The sequence below is a fragment of the Heterodontus francisci genome, chromosome 2, assembly GCF_036365525.1.
Source record: "Heterodontus francisci isolate sHetFra1 chromosome 2, sHetFra1.hap1, whole genome shotgun sequence".
Taxonomy (NCBI): Eukaryota; Metazoa; Chordata; class Chondrichthyes; order Heterodontiformes; family Heterodontidae; genus Heterodontus; species Heterodontus francisci.
In genome coordinates this window covers 119,577,323-119,601,427 of record NC_090372.1, presented here as the reverse complement: position 1 = coordinate 119,601,427, position 24,105 = coordinate 119,577,323, and the positions used below count along the sequence as shown (strand labels likewise).

General features: G+C 45.2%; 1 protein-coding gene across 1 annotated transcript in view; it reads right to left on the bottom strand.

Moving 5' to 3' along the window:
• Positions 1–24,105, bottom strand: part of calcr (calcitonin receptor) — a 346,460-nt gene that overhangs the window by 44,171 nt on the left and 278,184 nt on the right. Inside the window, exon 8 of the mRNA XM_068051371.1 lies at positions 15,017–15,170. Within this exon, the coding sequence (XP_067907472.1) occupies positions 15,017–15,170 (154 nt within the window). The remainder of the gene's footprint in view (positions 1–15,016; positions 15,171–24,105) is intronic.

The window sequence follows — 24,105 nt, the reverse complement described above, 5'->3', positions numbered from 1 at the left end:
CCTCAGAGAATTTTATGTTTGCCACTATTAAAACGGAGTAAGAAAAATAGCACAGCAACCCCCTGAATGTACTGTTTACCCCCATTGACTATATAAATATATATATAGTTGCCATAAAAATATGAGAATCCCAGCATGGATGGTATTACTGCTTTCATTCAAACTGGTCTTCCTCAAATTTTACATATTGAGCCAGACATCTGGGACCTTCGGAACAGCGGGACCAAAAGCCTATCCCCTTAACTAATGAGATTTCAGGATTGAGAAAGAAACAAAGGGCCGATAGAAAAGGAGAGTGAATTAGAGTTAAATCAGATGCAGAATGAGAAATAAAGAAAGGGAAATAAAGGTTGGACTAAGGGCAGCAAGGAAAAGTAAGAAACGTTTTAAAAATAGTCGTTTGGTAGTACAGAACTTGAGAATTACTGAAATTAGAGATGTTGTCGAAGCTTTTCATCTTGCACTCACCAGGACAATACGCAAGAATAACCAATGTAAGGAATTGGCATTTTTAAAATATCTAACAAAATTGACTACATGCAGGAATGAGACTGTGCAGTTTAAATTGTTCCCTTTTCGGGTCAGAGAAGTTGATTGGCATTGTATTAACAATTATCATGTCATTAAATAGGTATTACACTGTTAGGTTCCAGCTCTAACTTTCTGCAATGTGTTTATGGGCAATACATGTACAAATGCAGCAAGTTCTTAAAAAAAAGGGAGACTAAGGACAAGATGCTGTTTGTGTGAGGCAAACTGTGGAGTGGCATAAATTGACCAGCATGTTCCAGAGAGTCACAACACATGGCCCATCTCTTAATCTCCTGAACTTGCTGGCCAATTCCATTATGTTGTCTTGTGATTTGAAAAATCAAACTATAATTTTGTCATGACTTTCCAGGCTAATATTGTTCTTTAAATTATTTCCTAGGGCAGACATCTTCCCCAAGCCAACCAATGGAAGTAATTCTTCCATGGGTACATACATGCACAATTCTAATCTGCCCCGCTCAGGATCCCTCAGTGGCTTCTGCAGCTGCCAACAGAAGGTGAAATTTTTTAAATTAAATTTTCTGCAAAGCCAGGAGTGCTCCCCTCGACTTCACACTCCTAGCTATTGGTCCTCCCATTGCCTGATCCAACTATCCTCCTTGGCACATACCTGAGGGCTGCTGGTGGAAACCTGGAATTCATTTTTCTCATGGGGTGATCTGCCTGTGGAGGTGCAGCAGGCACAACAACTCACCCTGAATATGTAGATGAGGCCCAAGGCCCAATTTTTGGAGCTCCCTATTTGGGCGTTCACTACTCGCACATCAATGAGTCATAACCCTAGAATGGGTCCCAATATAATTTCTATCTTTTTGTTTTCAAGGCTAGGGGAAGATCTCATTATTTCTGATATAAATCCCCGACACATAGATAATAGCTGATTTAAAGAGACAGGGGAAAAAAATTGGATAAGGCTGGAAAACAGGGACGGGGATCACGATGCGTGATTAACCCTCGTCCACCAGTAGCAATGCAGGCAACATGCAAAATTTGTGCTGCCTGCTAATTTAAATAATAGTAGCATAACGCCCAGCATTTAAGCACGCTGTTGAGTGGCTGCACGCCTCAGCAGGGGGCCCCAAGTTCATACAAGACGAGCATCACTTAAAGCTAGTCTGCACAACTTCAAGCTGACTGCACCTCTTAAAGGCAAAATTCATTTCTGGCCACAACAGATATTGAAACTGGTTAGAGAAGAGTCGATGAGAAAAATAAGGAATGGAAATGGCACAACAGACCAGAGACCCAACATTCTCTGATGAAGCACTGGAGGCCTTGCTGCAGTAGTTTTTTTTTTATTTATACTTTTGTGGGATGTGGGCATCACTGGCTAGGCCAGCATTTATTGCCCATCCCTATTGCCCTCAAGAAGTTGGTGGTGAGCCCCCTTCTTGAACCACTGCAGTCCATGTGGGTACACCAACAGTGCTGTTAGGAAGGGAGTTCCAGGATTTTGACCCAGCGACAGTGAAGAAACGGTGATATAGTTCCAAGTCAGGATGGTGTGTGGCTTGGAGGGGAACTTGAGGTGGTGGTGTTCCCATGCGTCTGCTGCCCTTTCCTTCGAGGTGGTAGAGGGCCCAGGTTTGGAAGGTGCTGTTGAAGGAGCCTTGGTGAGTTGCTGCAATGCATCTTGTAGAATATAGATGATACGCACTGCTGCCACAGTGCGTCAGTGATGGAGGAAGTGAACAGGTGGACGGGGTGGGGGTGGGGTGCGGCAGGGGAGAGAGATCCTCTTCCCTCAGGGGTCAGGAAGCCCTCTAAACAGATACTACAAAGGCAGAGGGAATAGAGAGCCATCTTGGTCGATACCAGCAGTATAGCTCTGAAGACCTTGGTGCTATGCTGCAAAAAGTTCAATGGACTCACACAAGTAGTCAAGATCAGTGAATACATCATGACATGCCATATCCTTACAAATGGACTATAAACCTCCCACACTACTGCACTCACCACACTCTCTTTGCTCACCTTCTAATAGTTTCTATTAGACACGACTCATACTCACATTCATCATCTCACTTCACCCTCACACACCTAGTATTGCTGTAAGCTTCATACTCACATCTCAACTTGCACAGACTGCTAGCTATTCAACTATGTCAGGCACCACACCCAAACACATTGCACCACACTTACTACCACACTTTCCTCTCTCTTGCAAGATAAGGTGGCACATAACCAGAAGCAGTAGCAGCTAACTGGTAGGGACAGACCCAAGGAGGAGAGGGTATTGGCCATTATTGGAGCAGCCACGACTGAGGCCATGGCCAGCAGTGGGGCTGAAACCACAGAGGATGACAGTAGATTCCTATTTAATCCACTTTCTTCCATCCCACTTCACCTTCATCGCGCAATCTCTTCTGATGTACTAGTATACAGCACTTGCTTCCCCGTGATCCTCCCCACCTCCCTTCACCCCAACCCCACCCTTGTGCCTTTCTCCTTTAGGTATGCTGGTTAAGAATTAGTGTGGGAGCCTAAAGTCTAAGAGGAACAAGAGACTAATGAAGAAGAAACACTGTCACTTGATTTCACACTCGCAGTCCACCAGCTCAGCTACAAGCACTGTGCATAGAGTAGCACTGAGGCAGAAACTGCACGTGATGAATCAACAGGCACAAATGGGCTGCAGCCAGGGCAGAGGGAAAGGATAGCGTGGGAGCCAGTTCCCTGGAGGATGAAGTCACAAGTTCTGCTGCAGAGGGCTCAGAAGAATGCTTTAATGGGGAGGGGCTACTGAAAAAGGCTGATGAGCATGCACATTGAAATGCTTGGTACATAGCACGCCTGCCGGAAAGCCTGATGCTACTGTCAGGGAGAATGGAGGAATCGGCTCCAACTTGGCAAAGGGCTTTGCACAAAGCTTGGAACCCATCCTTTCCAGTGTGGATGTGGTGGCTAACGCCATGAGAATACTTGCAGATCCAACTATGATGCAGCATCTGGTGGCCAATGTCTCAGCTTCTGTAATGAGAAACTTTTATGTTGTCTGATGCAACATAAATGAGCTGCGTGGAGTACAGTTGATTGAAGATCTCAAACAGGTTTATTTAAACAACTAACAAGTATTTACAGCACAGAGCTAACTATTTACAGAAGCTGCCTCTCGGTGTTACAGTACAGAGTGAGACCAGCTTGTAGTCACATGACTGCATCCTGGTACTCAGCTCATTAGCATACTAAGATCTTAAAGGTACATTGCTCTTAAAGGCAATCACACAACAGCTTCCATTGCAGCACAAGCAGAAGCCACCCAACATCCGAGCGTTGAAATCTCAGCTTGTTGCCATGCAAACCCAACTGGTTACCATGTAGGCTCAGAATTGCCAACACAGCTGTGGATACCAGTGTTCAAAAGGGCTTTCAGGGGTTCACAGCAGTCCAGCAAACTGTGCTCCAGCAGATTACTGGAATTGCTGAGGGGCCGCCTTGGGAAAGTAGCAGCGACTCTGTGGAGCAGGAACCTGCTGTCTTTTCTCAGGATGACAGCATTTGTGCTCATCCCACCATTGCCACTGCCATTGCCTATCAACCAGCCAGTCCAGACTGCTGCCACTCACTGTGAGATGGTACAGTCCAAAGCCGGGCCTTATAGGACCAGAGCTACTCAAGGCCATCCTGAAAGGCCAACTTCAGTCTCCTCCACTGAAAGTCAGCAGCCCTTCACTGACGATGCGGCAGCCACTGGGGTACCACTGCATAGGAGCACTAGGACAGGCAGTGACTCCCACAAGACAGGCACTAGGGTAATTAGTTGACTTTTGAATGGAAATATGGATGGTTTGTTTGATAAAGTTGGTTTGGAATATTTGTTTTGTGGTGGCTTTTATTTCAGCATTTTGGCCAAGGGATGGTCCATAACAGAGGAATGGTAAGCTGTAATAAAAACAAGAAATGCTGGAACCACTCAGCAGGTCTGGCAGCATCTGTGAAAAGAGAAGCAGAGTTAACGTTTCGGGTCAGTGACGCTTCTTCGGAACTGACAAATATTAGAAAAGTCACAGGTTATAAGCAAGTGAGGTGGGGGTGGGGCAAGAGATAACAAAGGAGAAGGTGTAGATTGGACAAGGCCACATAGCTGACCAAAAGGTCATGGAGCAAAGGCAAACAATATGTTAATGGTGTGTTGAAAGACAAAGCATTAGTACAGATTAGGTGTTAACAGACTGAATATTGAAAAGCAGCAAGTGCAAACCTGAAAAAAAACAGTGGGTAAGCAAACTGAACAAACTAAGATGAAATGAAATAAATGCAAAAAAAAAAGATAGTAAAAAATGTAAAAAAGAGAAAAAGAAAAAGTAACTAAAAATGAAAGTAAAATGGGGGCCTGTCATGCTCTGAAATTATTAAACTCAATGTTCAGTCCGGCAGGCTGTAGTGTGCCTAATCGGTAGATGAGATGCTGTTCCTCGAGCTTGCGTTGATGTTCACTGGAACACTGCAGCAATCCCAGGACAGAGATGTGAGCGGGGGGAGTGTTGAAATGGCACGCAAGCGGAAGCTCAGGGTCCTGCTTGCGGACTGAGCGGAGGTGTTCCGCAAAGCGGTCACCCAGTCTGCGTTTGGTCTCCCCAATGTAGAGGAGACTACATTGTGAGCAGAAAATACAGTATACTACATTGAAAGAAGTACAAGTAAATCGCTGCTTCACCTGAAAGGAGTGTTTGGGGCCTGGGATAGTGAGGAGAGAGGAGGTAATTGTGGGTGTTGATTAACACATGGGAATATATTATTGTTATCATAGAGACATGGTTGAGGGAAGGGCAGGACTGGCAGCTCAATATTCCAGGATATAGAATCTTCAGGCATGACGGGGTGGGGGGAGGGTGTAAAAGAGGAGGTGGCATTGCACTATTCATCAAGGGCGGCACAGTGGCGCAGTGGTTAAGCAAAAAGTGGGTAAGCAAACTGAACAAACTAAGATGAAATAAAATAAAATAAACACAAAAGAATATATATAAAAAAGAGGAAATAGAAAAAAATAACTAAAAATAAAAGTAAAATGGGAGGCCCGTCATGCTTTGAAATTATTGAACTCAATGTTCAGTCCGGCAGGCTGTAGTGTGCCTAATAGGTAAATGAGACGCTGTTCCTCGAGCTTGCGTTGATGTTCACTGGAACACTGCAGCAATCCCAGGACAGAGATGTGAGCATGAGAGCAGGGGGGAGTGTTGAAATGGCAAACAACCGGAAGCTCAGGGTCCTGCTTGCGGACTGGGCGGAGATGTTCCGCAAAGCGGTCACCCAGTATGCGCTTGGTCTCCCCAATGTAGAGGAGACCACACTGTGAGCAGCGAATACAGTATACTACATTGAAAGAAGTACAAGTAAATCGCTGCTTCACCTGAAAGGAGTGTTTGGGGCCTGGGATAGTGAGGAGAGAGGAGGTAAATGGGCAGATTTTACACCTCCTGCGATTGCAGGGGAAGGTGCCATGGGACGGGGACGAGGTGGTGGGGGTAATGGAGGAGTGGACCAGGGTGTTGCGGAGGGAACGATCCCTTCGGAATGCTGACAGGGGAAGGGAGGGGAAGATGCGACTGGTAGTGGCATCACGCTGGAGGTGGCGGAAATGGCGGAGGATGATCCTTTGGATATGGAGGCTGATGGGGTGGAAAGTGAGGACAAGGGGAACCCTGTCACGGTTCTGGGAGGGAGGGGAAGGGGTGAGGGAAGAGATGCGGGAAATGGGACGGACACGGTTGAGGGCCCTGTCAATCACAGTGGGGGGAGATCCTCGGTTGAGGAAAAAGGTCATATCAGAAGCACCGTCATGGAAGGTAGCATCATCAGAGCAGATGCGTCGGAGACGGAGAAACTGGGAGAATGGAATGGAGTCCTTACAGGAGGTAGTGTGTGAAGAAGTGTAGTCGAGGTAGCTGTGGGAGTCGGTGGGCTTATAATGGATATTAGTAGACAACCTATCCCCAGAGATGGAGACACAGAAGTCGAGGAAGGGAAGGGAAGTGTTGGAGATTGGCCATGTTAAGGTGAGAGAAGGGTGGAAATTGGAAGCAAAGTTCATAAAATTTTCCAGTTCGGGGCGGGAGCAGGAAACGGCACCGATACAGTCATCAATGTACCGGAAAAAGAGTTGGGGGAGGGGGCCTGAGTAGGACTGGAACAAAGAATGCTCGTCATATCCCACAAAAAGACAGGCATAACTAGGACCCATGCGGGTACCCAGAGCGACACCTTTTACTTGAAGGAAGTGCGTGGAGTTGAAGGAGAAGTTGTTCAATGTGAGAACAAGTACAGCCAGGTGGAGGAGGGTGGTGGTGGATGGGAACTGGTTGGGCCTCTGTTTCAGGAAGAAGCGGAAAGCCCTCAAACCATCCTGGTGGGGGATGGAGGTTTAGAGCGATGGTACGCTGTGACTGTTATGCAATGGGGATTTGAGGTTGCGTTCAGTGGAACCTTAGTTGAATGAGGTAATCATGGAGAGCTTGGTCAGAAAGGGAATATCTGGACGCCTCCTCTCTTTTCCTGCTTCTCTTCTTCCTTTTTCTCCTTCTCCTCCTTTCCTGATCCTGAGCAGCTTGCCTTATCCATGGTACCAAGGGCTGTGTGCTCCTGATTGCCAGGTTGTGGAGTGTCGTGTTTCGAAAATTGCATTGTGCATTTTGTCCATTTAAGGCTACCATACACATAGGTAGCAGCAGAGGGTGTCCATCAGAGAGTAAAGAGGAATCCATGTTTTTAACAGCATGTAGCATCTTTGTGTCTTACTAACTCTGACTGAATATTACAGTTTAATCCCAAGACTATCACAATGGTGACATGGATGGTGAAAAATTGGAAACATTGCTTTCAGGTATGAAACTTTTGGAAGGTGTTTTTCTACTTTCTGCAGACAGCATTTTAAGTTGGAGACTTACAGAACACATTGAGGCAGTGTTAGACACACACAGGAAGCTTGCACAGTGTATACACACACACACAAACTGACCTTTCCAAAATAACCATCCAATCAAAAAAAATGGATCATTACAGTGAAGTTTTTCCCTGAAAGGAAAGCGATCCCAATTCCTTAAGCACACACTATTGCTGAGTTGATGATCTATATGGTGTTGTCTATGCCCAGTCCACCATCTTTTGATGTACACTCAGAACCATCTTCTTTATTCTCATGTTGGCAAAAGTGGTTGTGAAGTTTCAAAGATGTGATGGGAGATTTTGCAATCACAGATAACAAAAGAAAACAGGCCCTACTTCTTCACTATGGAGGTGAAGAATTAGAAGACATTTTTGAGATACTTACACCTGAGCAAAATTCTTACGACTCAGCAAAAAATGCACCAACAACCTATTTCACGCCCAAGAAAAATACCATATATGACACAATTGTCTTCCAATGCACTAAGCGAGAAGCAAACAAGGCAATTGACCAATATTGCACGTGACTTCGGTGATGTTGAACATGTCGAATGGGAAATCAAAACACGAATAATTGAAGGTTGTCTCGCTAGTCAACTATGCCGAAAAGCACTTGAGAAAGACAGAAAGGTGTCAGAGCCGCTGGAGTTAGCAAGATCACTATCACTCTCAGACTCCAGAACTACTGAAGTTGAGTCTGCTAACAGGAACTACCATAGTCCAATTTCAACTCCTGTAAACACTGTTTGTCACTTATGTGCCAGGAAACCACTTGCACAGCAACAACAGCTGTCTCACAGAGTTATGACTTGTCTAAAGGATATTTCCACTGTGGTGGTGCTTACCCACACTGGACAAAGTGTACTGCCACTGGTAAACAGTGTAAAACTTGTGGAAAACTTGATCACCTTTCTCATGTTTGTTGCTCATCAGCAAATCAATTATTAAGGCCAATACCAACAGAAGGGTATTACGTATGTGTATCAGAGCAAAAGAGTGAGAGAACATAGCCAATGTTGACGAGGAATGCCCTGAACATACTTCTGTGCTCTCTCTCGGACTCAACAAACAGCCACGAGTGACAGTGACCATTGGCTGCTCGGAAGTAGATGCCCTCATAGACACAGGAACATCTGTCAATGTCATTGGAGACAAAACATTCAACAAACTTCAGGATTGCCCCATTCTCTGCAAACCAGGGAATACGAAAATTTTCCCTTACAATAGCGGCAAACCACTGAGCGTTCTTGGGACTTTTGAAATGCCAGTCTCATTCAAAGGCACTAGAATGAACACTCTATTCTATGTCATATCTGGAGAATGTGACAAGCTTATCAGTTTCCACACAGCAACAGATCTGCACATGATTGCAGTCACATACGCAATTGCTACACATAACAACAACATTCTCGAACCAGCTATTCACAATATACATTTATAATTTAGATAAGGGAACTAAATGTAATATCTCCAAATTTGCAGATGACAAAACTGGGTGGGAGGGTGAGTTGTGAGGAGGATGCAGAGAGGCTTCAGGGTGATTTGGACAAGTTGAGTGAGTGGGCTAATGCATGGCAGATGCAGTATATTGTGGATAAATGTGAGGTTATCCACTTTGGTAGCAAAAACAGGAAGGCAGATTATTATCTGAATGACTATAAACTGAGAGAGGGGAATATGCAGGGAGACCTGGGTGTTCTCACACACCAGTCGCTGAAGGTAAGCATGCAGGTGCAACAGGCAGTAAAAAAGGAAAATGGTATGTTGGCCTTCATAGCAAGAGGATTCGAGTACCGGAGCAGGGATGTATTGCTGCAATTATACAGCGGCTTGGTGAGGCCACACCTGGAATATTGTGTGCAGTTTTGGTCTCCTTATCTGAGGAAGGATGTTCTTGCTATAGAGGGAGTGCAGCGAAGGTCTACCAGACTGATTCCTGGGATGGTGGAACTGACGTATGAGGAGAGATTGAGTCGGTTAGGATTATATTCGCTGGAGCTCAGAAGAATGAGGGGGGATCTCATAGAAACCTATAAAATTCTAACAGGACTTGACAGGGTAGGTGCAGGAAGGATGTTCCCGATGGTGGGGGAGTTCAGAAACAGGGGTCATAGTCTAAGTATATGGGGTAAACCTCTCAGGACTGAGATAAGGAGAAATTTCTTCACCCAGAGAGTAGTGAGCCTGTGGAATTCGCGAGCACAGAAAGCAGTTGAGGCCAAAACATTGTATGTTTTCAAGAAGGAGTTAGATATAGCTCTTGGGTCTAAAGGGATCAAAGGGTATGGGGAGAAAGCGAGAACAGGTTACTGAGTTGGATGATCAGCCATGATCATAATGAATGGCGGAGCAAGCTCGAAGGGCAAATGGTCTACTCCTGTTCCTATTTTCTATGTTTCTATGTATGCCGACTGCTTCACTGATATCGGCAAACGGAAAGGTGTTACATGCAAGCTGCATGTAGACATTAATGTGCCCTCAGTTGAACATCAACAGCGACAAATACCATTTCATGTCAGCAAACAGACAGAGAAGAAACTTCAGCACCTACTTGACTTTGACATTATTGAGAAAGTTGTGGATGAGCCTACCCCTTGTTTCTGATCCACACAAGTCATCAAGAAACCCGAGAACGAGAACCAGATTAGAATCTGCATTGATATGTGATCACCAAACCAAGTCATACAACAAGAAAGACACTTGACACTGAGAATCGATGATATCATTGAGAAAATAAATGAGAAACAGTTCGCTAAATTTGACCTCAATGCAGGCTACCATCAAACCGAGCTTGTAGAAGAATCAAGATAACTTACTGTATTCTCCACTTACACTGGACTTTTTTGATACAAGAGGCTCAGCTTTGGAGTCAACTCAGCAGCTGAGGTATTGCAGCACATGATTCAGTCTGCACTGCAAGGACCTGAAGGCACACTGAACATCAGTGATGGCATCCTCATCTACGGTCGCACTGAAAGTGAACTCGAGACATGCCTACATTCATGCCTACAACATCTCAGAGAATGTAACCTCATCTTGAACAAAGACAAATGCTAGTTCAATGAAAGCTGAATTGAATTCTTCAGTCATGTGTTCTGGAAGGAGTATCACCTGATCCATGGGAAGTTGAAGCCATTGCAAATCCTGCGGATCTTACAAACGTCCAAGAAGTGTGGAGTCTGCTCGGACTCGTTACGTACTTTAGTTGCTTCATTCCTGATCTTGCTACTGTTTCTGCCCTCTTGTGCAATCTGACAAAAGAGACCACCAAGTGGGAATGGACTAAATCACACAAATAGGCAGTACACTAGATCAAACAATAGTTGTCAGCAAGTTGCAGAAATGCCTATTTCAACCCTGAGATAACCACCCAGCTAGTGGTGGATGCAAGCCTGGTTGGCTTAGGTGCAATTCTTGTGCAGAAAGACATCACCCATCAATCATTGCGGTGTCAAGCAGGCTGCCAATGCCCATACAGCAATGTTATTCGCAAACAGAGAGAGAAGCTCTCTAAATCACATGGGGTATCTTACACTTTCATCTCTACTTGTATGGAAGTGAGTTTGAAGTAGTAACCAATCAGACCACGAATGAGCTTTTTCAACAATCTACATACAAACCACCCACTCAAATACAGTGTTGGATATTCAAACTACAAGAGTACGAGTTCCATGTTGAGTATCCGCCAGACAAGCTCAACCCAGCAGACTACCTTTCACGACATCTGTTGCCGACAGATGGTCCTACTAGTCTTGAGGAAAAAGTTGCTGAACAACATCATAACTATGTAAGCATAAATGTGGTGCCAAAGTTGCTAAAACTAGTTGACATCAAAGCAGCAAGAAAACAAGATAAGGCATTGCAGCTATGTTGAACGGGTATGGAATCACAAAACTGCAAAGATGTGGTTGAGAGAGCATCTACAAACGACATCGCCCTCACACTACAAGGTCTTCACAATGTTTGAAATGAGCTCACCGTTTCAATCACATCTAATCTCGTATTACGCAACAACTGTAATGTCATTCCACACTCATTGAGGAAATGTGTTGTCAGTGTAGCACACGAAGGACACAAGGGAATAGTCAAAACCAAACAACTCCTTAGGGAAAAGGTATGGTTCCCAGGAATTGACTGCACAGTAGAGCACAAAATCAATTAGTGTTTGCCTTGTCAAGCAACAGAAAAGGATCAATTAAAAGCAAAATACTGCGGATGCTGGAAATCTGCAATAAAAACAAGAAATGCTGGAAATACTCAGCAGGTCTGGCAGCATCTGCGGAGACAGAAGTAGAGTTAACGTTTCGGGTCAGTGACCCTTCTTCAGAACTGGCAAATATTAGAAATGTAAAAGGTTATAAGCAAGTAAAGTGGGGGTGGGGCAAGAGATAACAAAGGAGAAGGCGTAGATAGGACAAGGTCACCGAATAGCTGACCAGAAGGTCATGGAGCAAAGTTATGTTAATGGTGTGTTGAAAGACAAAGCATTAGTACAGAAAGGGTGTTAACAGACTGAAAATTGAACAGCCGCAACTACAAACATGAAAAAACAGTGGGTCAGCAAACTAAACAAACTAAGATGAAGTAAAATAAAATAAACACAAAAGAATATATATAAAAAAAGGAAAAAGAAAAAAATAACTAAAAATAAAAGTAAAATGGGGGGCTCGTCATGCTCTGAAATTATTGAACTCAATGTTCAGTCCGGCAGGCTGTAGTGTGCCTAATAGGTAAATGAGACGCTGTTCCTCGAGCTTGCGTTGATGTTCACTGGAACACTGCAGCAATCCCAGGACAGAGATGTGAGCATGAGAGCAGGGGGGAGTGTTGAAATGGCAAGCAAGCGGAAGCTCAGGGTCCTGCTTGCGGACTGAGCGGAGGTGTTCCGCAAAGCGGTCACCCAGTCTGCGGTTGGTCTCCCCAATGTAGAGGAGACCACATTGTGAGCAGCAAATACAGTATACTACATTGAAAGAAGTACAAGTAAATCGCTGCTTCACCTGAAAGGAGTGTTTGGGGCCTGGGATAGTGAGGAGAGAGGAGGTAAATGGGCAGGTATTACACCTCCTGCGATTGCAGGGGAAGGTGCCACGGGAAGGGAATGAGGTGGTGGGGGTAATGGAGGAGTGGACCAGGGTGGCACGGAGGGAATGATCCCTTCGGAATGCTGACAGGGGAAGGGAGGGGAAGATGCATTTGGTAGTGGCATCACGCGGAAATGGCGGAGGATGATCCTTTGGATATGGAGGCTGATGGGGTGGAAAGTGAGGACAAGGGGAACCCTGTCATGGTTCTGGGAGGGAGTGGAAGGGGTGAGGGTAGAGGTGCAGGAAATGGGCTGGACACGGTTGAGAAAAGGATCAATGATCACTGCTAAATGCGGTTCGCAAATCATCACATGAAACATGTCATTCTTCAAAGCACTGAAAACACCACTTGTAAGCATTGAATTTGATTCTGATAGATATCTCAAATGAAGAACATGAGTTAAATGAAACTAAACCTGATGTTAGATGATATCCTATTCGTGAGAGAAAAAAATCCACCATACTTAAGTGATCATGTTACAAAGTGAACTATTGTCAGTTGGTGAACAAATCTTTCATCTCATTGTATATGACTGAGTGAATTGTTAAATTAATACAAAAGTTAGAATATGCAATAGTGTTACTGGTGAAATTGAATGTTCAAGTTATGTTTAAGTTTATTGTTTACAGTTTTGGAAACAAACCATTGAAGCATGCTATGCCTCTCATTTACCAAAGAAGGGATGTAGTGTTTTGAAAATTGCATTTTTCATTTTATCCACTTAAGGATATTGTACACACATATATATACCAGAGAGTGTCTCTAAGAGAATAAAGAGAAATCCATGTTTTTAACAGCATGCAGCAGTTCTGTGTCGTACTAACTCTGACTGAATATTACTGTTTAGTCCCAAGAACATCATGTGGAGGATAAAGCAGACCGCCATGAATCAGCACATACACTCCTGTGAGTACTGGAGGGCTCCTCCAGAGTGGTCCAGGCAGTGGACCTGTTGCTTCAGCACTCCAATGGTCTGCTCTATGATGTTTTGTGTGGCAGCATGACTCTCGCTGTATGAATGCTGGCCATGTCTGGTTGGTTTGCAGAGTGGGGTTTTGAGCCAGGTGTTAAGTGGATAGCCCTTGTTATCCGGCAGGCACCCTCTGATTTGATGTGGTGGCTGAAAGATTGAAGAAACAGTGGATTGCTGCAAAATTACATCATCACGACTGCAGCCAGGATAGCAGGCACTCGCCAGCATATGTACTGAGCATGGTCGCAGACTAACTGCACATTCAACAAGTGGTAACCTTTGCGGTTCTGGCACATCTCACCACAGAATTGCAGCACCTCCAAAGCCATGTGTGTGCAGTCGATGATATCCTGAACCATGGGGAAGCTATTCTGGCAAAGCCCTATGCATATTGTTCCTGCTTCTCTCCGTTCAGAGAGAACACAGTGAACCCCCCTGCCCTGACATAAAGAGAGTCAGTCCCCTCTCTGATGCAACAGTAGATGATGCACTGGGAGATGCTACAGATGCCACCTGCTCCAGTCTGGAAGCATTCTGACATGAAGAAATTCAGGGCTACTGAAACCTTCACAGCCACTGGCAGCACCGTCCTCCCCCTGTTCTGAGGTTGCAGGTCTGGTTGCAAGATGTGGCAGATTTCTGTGAGCACCTCCTTCATAAAAGGCAGACAACGCATACACTGCTCCTGGTTTAGGTGGAGGTAGGAGAAATGCTCCCAGAAGACCCTTGGTGGATAAGGCCTCCTGCTGAGAGCCCTTCTACCCTTCCTCCTCCTCCTCCCTCTGCGAACAGCTTATCTTTTTTTTTGCTGCCTCTGCTCCATCTCCCTCTCATGCTACAGCCAAAGAGGGATAGAAACTACAACACCCATGACTGGGAGCAAGTGGTCTGAGTAGATCTCTTGAAGTTAGAACCAAGACCTTCTCCATGTGCAGCACCACTCTCTGCCAACTTCAATCACTTTAACCAACACTGAAAATCACCAGCACTTCTACAAACTCAAACCAAGAGCCAACAGAAAGTAATCAGCATCTAACCTGAATGTTGTTAATGTTGCCTTTAAATAGCGCTGATGGACATCCTTCCTGCTGTTGAATGCATTCCAGCTGAGTGTGTTTAAGAGAGCGCATTAGCTGGAGTGGCAAGGTTGAAAATGGCAGCGCTGTCATCAAATCACTGGCTGACGCCACAATCTGCCTACTCTGCATACTTCCAGTGCATGCTCCTAATGCCCATGCTAATGTCCTCACCAAGATGACATTTGGAGATGGTTGCATGGACGCCATTTTGGCACCAAAACAGCACCCATAATCCTGATAAAAGGAGCACCACGGTGCATAATTTTGCGGCCACACTCTTCATGCTTACATACATACATGACATAAGGCACATCAAAACATCTGTGTATCAATTCCTAATAACTTAATTCCTAATAACAAAAATCCTGGTTCTTCTGCCTCTTTGATCTCCAAAATAAGAAAAAAAAGAACAAAATTCTTATTTGTCTGATATCATACGTACCCCAGCCCAGAAGATAATACCAGTGCAGATGTTGTTCCTCAGCAAATACAGCCACCACAATAAGTGTGTGCAGGTAGATCCCTTCACAAAGCATCCAAAAGTAATTGCAGCCCAGCATATACTGGAGGAAGAAGTGCAGCACTTTACATCCCACCTGTGGAGACAGTCACATCCTCATCTTTAACATCAGTCCATTCAAACACAACAACATTTTTTACTTAGTGCATAGAGTAAGATTAAGGATAAACCTTTGAGAGCAATTTATAGCAGCAGTTCTCTGGAAAAGGATAGAAAAATATTTTTTCAATAACTTAAGAATGATTTCTAAGGGAAGGTATTTTATGGACATCTAATCTTTTTAAGTCAGCAAAGGAAATTCAGTGTTCAAAAAGTTCTAAATCCATTATCAAAATATTATTTCAATGTTATTAATTATTATGTACATGTAGAATAGATATGTTTATGTATCTTTACTTCATATTTAAACTATTAATAAAAAGGCCCATTTCAGGACCCAGTCAATCAGCTGACATGGCTGAATCCTCCAGCCTGGTGCTTCTATTCAAACAGCAGTTCTAACAGTCCACCAAAACATTCACATCTGCTGGAAATGTTGTGAATTATTGCTTGTCAACTTGTGTTATGAACTCACCAAAAATAAGTTTAAATGCAACATGAGAAAGGTATTGATGATGGAACAAACCATTTCTTTAAAGACAGCAGTAAAATAGCCTGTTTTTCTTTTCAAAAAACAGATCAGAACTCAAACAATGTGGAACAGATGGAAGTAACATTACTCATGTTACATAACAGCAGCCAGTGTTTGAGGTGTAAATGAAAAGTGACCATATATGTGCATTATGAGTGCAGTTCCATGTCCACTTCAGGCCTTATGTGTAATGAATTCAGAGTACAGATAGTTCTCATTTGCAAAAGTATTAGATACAAGAGACCTTACTTTTATTAGGTATGATAACACCTTCATTGAATACACACTGTGTCAGATTTTGCGGTCCCAATAGCGACAAATGCTGAGATGTTTGCCAGTTTTGAGGGCTGCAATGGCACTGCAACTTCCAGCGATCGCACTTGTGCTGAAAACTGTAAGTTGCGGTCTGACTCAATGAGCTCCAGAGGAGCACACGCTGATAGTCCCACCAGGCTGCTTTGTAAAGCAACGGGCACCGGTAATTCAGGAATTTGGACTGATTGCCCACCAGTTACGATGATTTCCATGCCTATTTTCTTAAAGCTAATATTAGCAGGCTAATTATGAAAGCAATAGACTGCTTTTTTGTTTTATGTGGTAATAAAAATTCATCATGCAGTCCATACTTCCACATGTATTAAGTATTATTATGGTTCTTATGCAATTCTCAGAGAAGTATTTTCTTGAGCTTTTGCAGTGCAAACAAGGAAACAGTTTCCAAAGCTGCACATAGACCCGGTGCTGCTCTTGCTCATTCCTACTGGGCGCTGGGGATCATCTATTTCTTTCCAGGCAGTTTTGCTGTGTTTTTCCCCTACCTTTGGTTTTATATTGTGCTGGGGGCTGGGGGTGGGAAAGGAGCCAGGGTGGTGGGTCGAGTAGTTGGAGACTTACCCTGAAGATGAGTACCAGTTCTGTGGGAAAGAGGGAAGGAGATTTAACCCTGGGCTTGAAGTCATGCCAAGACTTTGTTTAAAGGGGCTTTGAGGGGCTGGTTGGTGTAAGGGAGGAGGCTCCCGGAGCCTGAGTGAAGGCGTTAAGCAGGGAGACCGGATGGACTGGGGCTCTAGCTTGTTTCCCTCTCTGTCTCTAGGTCTCTCTATCTGTCAGTCTCTCTGGGACTGGTGTTTCAGTCTCTCTCTCTGTCTCAGTCTCTCTGGGTCTGGGTCTCTCTCTGTGTCTCAGTGTGTGCCTAGGGTTTCTCTCTTTCTCTCTCTCTGTCTGCTATTTAAATCTCTCCCTCTGTATGTGTGTCTCTGTCTGTGTCTCAATCCACTCCCTCATTGTGTTTCTGTCTCTGGGTCTGGTGTATATCTCTCGGTGTCTCTCTGCCTCCTTCTGTCAATGCCGAAGATCTCTGCCCCAATTTCCCTCCTTCTCTGTACTTATCTCAGAGTCTCTGCTCTCTGTATCTCTCTTTTTGTCTCTCTTCCTCTCAGTCTCTATTCCCTTCTCCCTTGTCTCAGTATTTAAAAGTTTATAAGTTTGGAAAGGTTGATAAAAGTGTTAAAAGTTAATAACAGTTTTAAAAAGTGTGATAACTTTTTAAAGATCATAATAAAACACACAACTGCTGTTGAGCTGAAGTCTGACTTCGAGGGGGCATGGTTTCAGTGGCAATGTGTCACACGGAAGACCTCGCTGTTTCTCCCAAAGCTAGTCTCTGCTGCAGCAAGAGGAGGAGGTTTTTGCTGCAGCCAACGAACCAGGTAAGTTTGCATTTCTCTGTGCGGTCAGTGGTGAAAACTGCCACTTCTCAGCTGACTGCAAAATCTGGGCAAACGTTGGAAGGAACTAAGTACTTATTTAAATTAGAAAAGAAAACCTGATCTTTATTGGTTCAGACTACAGTATCTTCCTCCATTATCTGTGATTCTTCTTCCTTGTCTGAGATCATGGGCAGGGATTTTAGGCCCCGATGGTGGTGAGTGCGGAGGTGGACAAGCGTGAAAATTCACACTGTCGGCCAGCGTGCCAGTTTGCTGGCACCATCCAGCCCCAGAGATATTTTCCCAGAGGCTGGATGGGGGGGATGTCAGGGCTACCCGCCCGCAAGTGGTGAGTAGCCAATTAAGGGTCCTTAAAGGCCTATTGTCGGAGGTTTGGGGGTCTAAGCCAGCTGCCTGGATGCAGCCTCAGACCAAGAGGCCAGCACTCCAGGCAGGTTTTGAGGCCCTCCCCACCTGTCTGGCCATAGCTGAAGCAGGTGGCTGCTCTGTGCAGTGCCCCCCCTCCTCCACAATGGTGGCCCGGATACTTTTAAATTTAAAAGTTTAGAAAGTTGGAGAGGCCTCAAAATGGAAGTGACCTCTCTCTCCCTTACCTGAACTGCAGGTTGCTGCTTCTTCACTGCTGGAGGGCCTCCTATTGGTCTTCGAGCTTCGAGAGCCCGCCCGACATCCTTCATTCAATGCCAAGCCCACCCTCTGGACACTAACTGGCCAGTTTGGGGAATATCACTGTTGTTTTATTGGTTTCTAACACAAACATACTAAACACTGTAAGGATGATTGGTAAGTTGAACAAAGGGTTCTTTATTACAGAATAATAGAAGAGCTCTTCAATACATGTGCTACCTGTTAACTAATACTATTCCAACTACTGTATCACATGCTAGCTTGCATCACTGCCTGTGATGATGTATACCAATCTATTTACATAAATAGTAGTATGTTAACTAGTATTCAGCAGTTAAAGCAATATCACAATATCCTTACCTTAAATAGAAAAGTCACGAGTTCTAAGCAATGTACATAATGATTCAGGATAATTGTGAATAGTATTTACACATGTATGGACTCTCACATTCATTATTTAAGTGTCTCTGAAACGTACAGGTGGTCTGCTTATTCAACCTAATTTGGTAACAGTGAAAATTCGCTGAGATCTGGAATTGTCAATTCTTTTCTTTTGAAACATGCCCTGTGGACTTGGTTGGGGAGAGGGAGGTGGTGCCCTCCTCTGTGGGCAACCTATGGCCCATGGGGCTCCCTGCCAGCAAACAAAACACTTCCCTGTACCCCTCTCCCCCTGTACTCAATGCCCACCCTCCCCTCCCAATCGCCGGGTTCTTCCAGACTGGCCCCGGCAACCCTGCCTCAAGCGTTTGTTGTCGAGACTGATCACAAATCTTTGGCAATGATTTGGCACAAACCACTCACCTCGACTCTAAAGGCTATTAATCAAGGTATGGGGGTACAATTGCAAGGTTCGAGATAAACCTGGAAACCTCATGGGAAAGGCTTCCACTGCTATGTCCAGACTGGCCAAGAGAGTGTGGGAAAATGGCGCACTGACACGGAACACAAAAGTCCGAGTGTATCAAGCCTGTGTCCTCAGTACCTTGCTCTAAGGCAGCGAGGCCTGGACAACGTATGTCAGCCAAGAGCGACGTCTCAATTCATTCCATCTTCGCTGCTTCCGGAGAATCCTTGGCATCAGGTGGCAGGACCGTATCTCCAACACAGGAGTCCTCGAGGCGGCCAACATCCCCAGCATATACACCCTACTGAGCCAGCAGCGCTTGAGATGGCTTGGCCATGTGAGCCACATGGAAGATGGCAGGATCCCCAAGGACACATTGTCAAGCGAGCTCGTCACTGGTATCCTGTCAGAAACTCTGCCTTTCTGGCTGGCTACTGTTCAACAAACTCCCTTTTTGGTTACTCACACTCTCTCAGAGCACCGATTTTTGAAGGTGGTCCTATGTCACGTTGCTGCTACTTCCTCCAGCTACCTTCTAGTGTTGTCTCAGGATTTTATGATTTTACACGGGAGAAGACATCGTTCACAATCACAGAATCACAGAATAATACAGTGCAGAAGAGGTCCTTCGGCCCATCGAGTCTGCACCGATGCATTAAAGACACCTGACCTGTCTACCTAATCCCATTTGCCAGCACTTCGCCCATAGCCTTGAATGTTATGACGTGCCAAGTGCTCATCCAGGTATTTTTTAAAGGATGTGAGGCAACCCGCTTCTACCACCCTCCCAGGCAGGGCATTCCAGACTGTCACCACCCTCTGGGTAAAAAAGTTCTTCCTTAAATCCCCCTTAAACCTCCCACCCCTCACCTTAAACTTGCGACCCCTCATAACTGACCCTTCAACTAAGGGGAACAGCTGCTCCCTATCCACCCTGTCCATGACCCTCATAATCTTGTACACCTCGATCAGGTCATCCCTCAGTCTTCTCTGCTCCAGCGAAAACAACCCAAGCCGATCCAACCTCTCTTCATAGCTTAAATGTTCCATCCCAGGCAACATCCTAGTGAATCGTCTCTGCACCCCCTCCAATGCAATCACATCCTTCCTATAATGTGGTGACCAGAATTGCACACAGTACTCCAGCTGTGGCCTTACCAAAGTTCTATACAACTCCAACATGACCTCCCTGCTTTTGTAATCTATGCCTCGATTGATAAAGGCAAGTGTCCCATATGCCTTTTTCACCACCCTATTAACCTGCCATTCTGCCTTCAGAGATCTATGGACAAACACGCCAAGGTCCCTTTGTTCCTCGGAACTTCCCAGTGTCAGGCCATTCATTGAATACTTCCGTGTCACATTACTCCTTCCAAAGTGTATCACCTCACACTTTTCAGCGTTAAATTCAATGTCATGCTCGTGATCGCCGTCACCATGTCAAAGACGTCTACTAACACATTGTGCCAGCTTTTGACACGGTTGACCACACCATCCTCCTCCAATGTCTCTGCACTGTTGTCCAACTGGGTTGGACTGCAATAACCTGACTCCCTTCTTATTTATCTAATTGTATCCAGAGTATTACTTGCAATGGCTTCTCTTCCTCCTCCTGCACCGTTACCTCTGGTGTTCCCCAAGGATCTATCCTTGGCCCCCTCCTATTTCTCATCTATATGCTGCCCCTCAGTGACATCACTGGAAAGCACAGCGTTAATTCTCACGTCTATGCTGATGACACCCAATGCTACCTCACCACCATGACTCCTGACTCCTCCACTGTTGTTAAATTATCAGACTGCTTATCCAACATCTAGTACTCAATGTGCAGAATTTTCCTCCAATTAAAGATTGGGAAGACTGAAACCATTGTTCTCGGTGTCCGCTTTAAACTTTGATTCCTAGATACCAACTCCAGCACTCTCCCTGGCAATTGTCTGGGGCTAAACCACACTGTTCACAACCTTGGTGTCATATTTGACCCCAAGATGAGCTTCCAGTTGCATATTCACACCGTTACAAAGACCGCCTATTTCCACCTGCATAACATCAGCTGACTTCTCCCCTGTCTCAGTTTATCTGCTGCTGGAACCCTCATTCATGCTGCTTTTGTTATCACTAGACTTGACTATTCCAATTCACTCCTGGATGGTCTCCCACACTCCACTGTTTGTAAATTTAAGGTCATACAAAACTGTGCCGTCCGTGTCTTAACTCGCACCAAGGCCCGTTCTCCGATCACCCTGTGCTCGCTGACCTAAACTGGCTACCAGTCAAGCAACATCTTGATTTTAAAATTCTTATCCTTGTTTTCAAATCCTTCCATGGGCTTGCCCATCCCTATCTTTGAAATCTCCACCAGCCCACAACCCTCCAAGATATCTGCATTCCTCTAATTCTGGCCTCTGGAGCCCCCGATGTTAATCGATCCACCATTGGTGGCCGTGTCCTCAGTCGCCTCAGCCCTAATCTCTGGAATATGCTCACTACACCTCTCTGCCTCGCTATCTCTTTCTTCCTTTAAGATGCTCCTTAAAACCTACCTCTTTGACCAAGCTTTCGGCCATTTGCCTTATTTGGCTTGGTGTCAAATTTTGTCTTAAAGCCCTTCTGTGAGGCGCACTTTATTATATTAAAGGTGTTATATAAATATATGTTGTTGTTGTGGACAGCTCCAACAAGGATCACTGGTAGTGTATATGAATGATCGCCCAGGTTGCTTTTTGCCTCTAGACCAGCGGTGCTGAGCTTAATTTTGGAGCTCAACCACAATGCTGACAGAGATCAGTTACATAAGAAACAACCAGGAATTAAAGCTGCTATCTTCTTTGCCTATATGGCTGAGCTACACAGATTAAATTAAAAAGCAGAATCTCAAAGGTGCCAGTGCCCCATGAATCGAAACGCATTTCTCCCACACCAATCTTTCAGCCACACATTTAACCCTCTAATCTTATTTACCCTATACCAATTTGCTCGTGGCTCTTGTATTATTCGATTCATGGGGCACTGGCACCAGTACTGGGACGGTCTTCACCTGAACCATGCTGGGACCAGTGTTGTGGCGAGTCATATAACTAGGGCGGTAGAGACTGCTTTAAGCTAAATAGTGGGGGTGTATGGGGTGTTCAGATAGAGGTAATATCCTTGTATTTTCAGTCAGCTGCATCCAATTTGTAGGATGGACTTGAATCACTGATCCTCATCTACACCCAGCTCTCACTGCTGGCTCTAAGCGCCACACTGTCTCAGCGGACAGGCGAAACATAGTGAGGGGAGAAATGATGAACAATGCACCAGCTGGGTGGATGTCTTTCTTGATAAAGGTAATGGCCAGGGCAGCAGGATTCCAAGTGGCTCATGTGACCATCATGTTCTAGACCAAAGGGGTACCACACCACATTGCGTGGGCTACGATTGTTGGTATACCAACTATGGATAAAATAGCAAGGGAAGGAGGGTCCCTACAAGCTTTAGTTGGCAACCCACCTAGGAGAGGGAAACTCTGAATCCAAACCTAGGGCGAGGAGACCTCGCTGCTGCCATCCCAGTTCACTGGGCCATGATAGATGAGCTCCAGGCTTAAAGAGTGGAGTCAGTCAGCACAAAGTGTACTCCACCTGAAAACACCACTGCACAGGCAGGAAGGCAATCCATCCACCCCAACTATAACTCAACAAGTAAGTCCTGTAGCGACGAGAAAGGGGTGAAAACGGCAGGTGAAAGATGGCACTGGCAGCCGCAGTTCCAATCCTGCATGCAGGCGGATCAGGATATTGTTCGTTTTGATGATGACCTAGAGACTACATCATCACCCGGTAGCCTCTGAGTGACCAAGCAGCCTTTCTGAAGGACAGCACTGCTTGCTCTGAAATTGGAGAGGGGCCTAAAAATGGTGGCCTAAACAAATGCTCATCTCCCTACCACTCAGTTGGCTTGCCACAGTAAATGGGCATCTCTTAATGCCGTATAACTACGACAGAGAAGGAAACGCAAACTCTAACCTCCTAACCTCACTTCAAAAGGTGGGAGAAGAAAAATTCTGAAACTCGCCTGCTGGAACGTGAGAACAATGTTCGACTCCGGTGACAACAGCTGCCCCCAACGATGCTCAGCCCTCAGCCGGACTAGACATTGATATAGCAGCCCTGAGTGAGGTCCGCTTCTTGGAGCAAGGCAGCCTGACAGAACACAATGCTGGCTACACCCTCAATTGGTCAGGTAGACCTCAAGATGAACAATGCCTCTTCGGTGTCGGCTTCATGGTGAAGAAGACTATTGCCACTAAACTTTCAAGCCTGCCAATCAGCATCATGTCACTGCGCCTGCCCCTCCAAGACCAGCAGCATGCAACTCTCATCAGCATTTATGCTCCAACCCTGAAGGCTAACCCAGCTGACAAAGATAAGTTCTACACAGATCTGCGTGAACTCATTCAGAATGCCCCTCCCAAGAACAAAATTGTTGTGCTTGGTGATTTCAACACCATAGTGGGCCGTGACTGCCTGGCATGGAAGGGAGTGCTCGGAAACCATGGAGTTGGAAACTGTAATGAAAACGGACGCTTACTTTTGGAGTTCAGGAAAGCAGCTGTCCATAACCAATGCCTTCTTTCAACAAAAAGATCGCTTCATGACCTCATGGATGCATCCCCGCTCTCTAAACTGGCATCTTGGTACGCCAGTGTGACCTAAAGGACGTCCTGCATACTAGAGTCATGCCCAGTGCTGATTGTCATATGGACCACTCGCTCCTTCGATCAAAGCTGAGCTTCGACTTCAAGCCTAAGCCCAAGAACAAGCCTAGGGACAACCCATCAAAGAAATTTCGAGTCAGGAACCTGCAAACCTCATATTGCAGAGATAGCTAACAAGCAACCTTACAGACTAGACTGGAACATCCTGATCTCACTGCTGATTCCACTCCAGAAGAACTCTGGAAATGCATCAAAGCTGCAACGAGGTCATCGGACCCAGCACCAAGAAGAATAGGAACTGGTTTGATGAAAATGACAAGGAAATTCAAGATCTGCTAAAAATAAAAAGGTCAGTTCACCAGGCTCACCTGGATCAGCTGGTCAGCCAAGAGAAAAAGACAGCCTATCAGCAAGCAAGCAGCATCCTTCAGTGTAAACTGAGGGACATCCAAAATGACTGGTGAATTGCACTGGCATAAA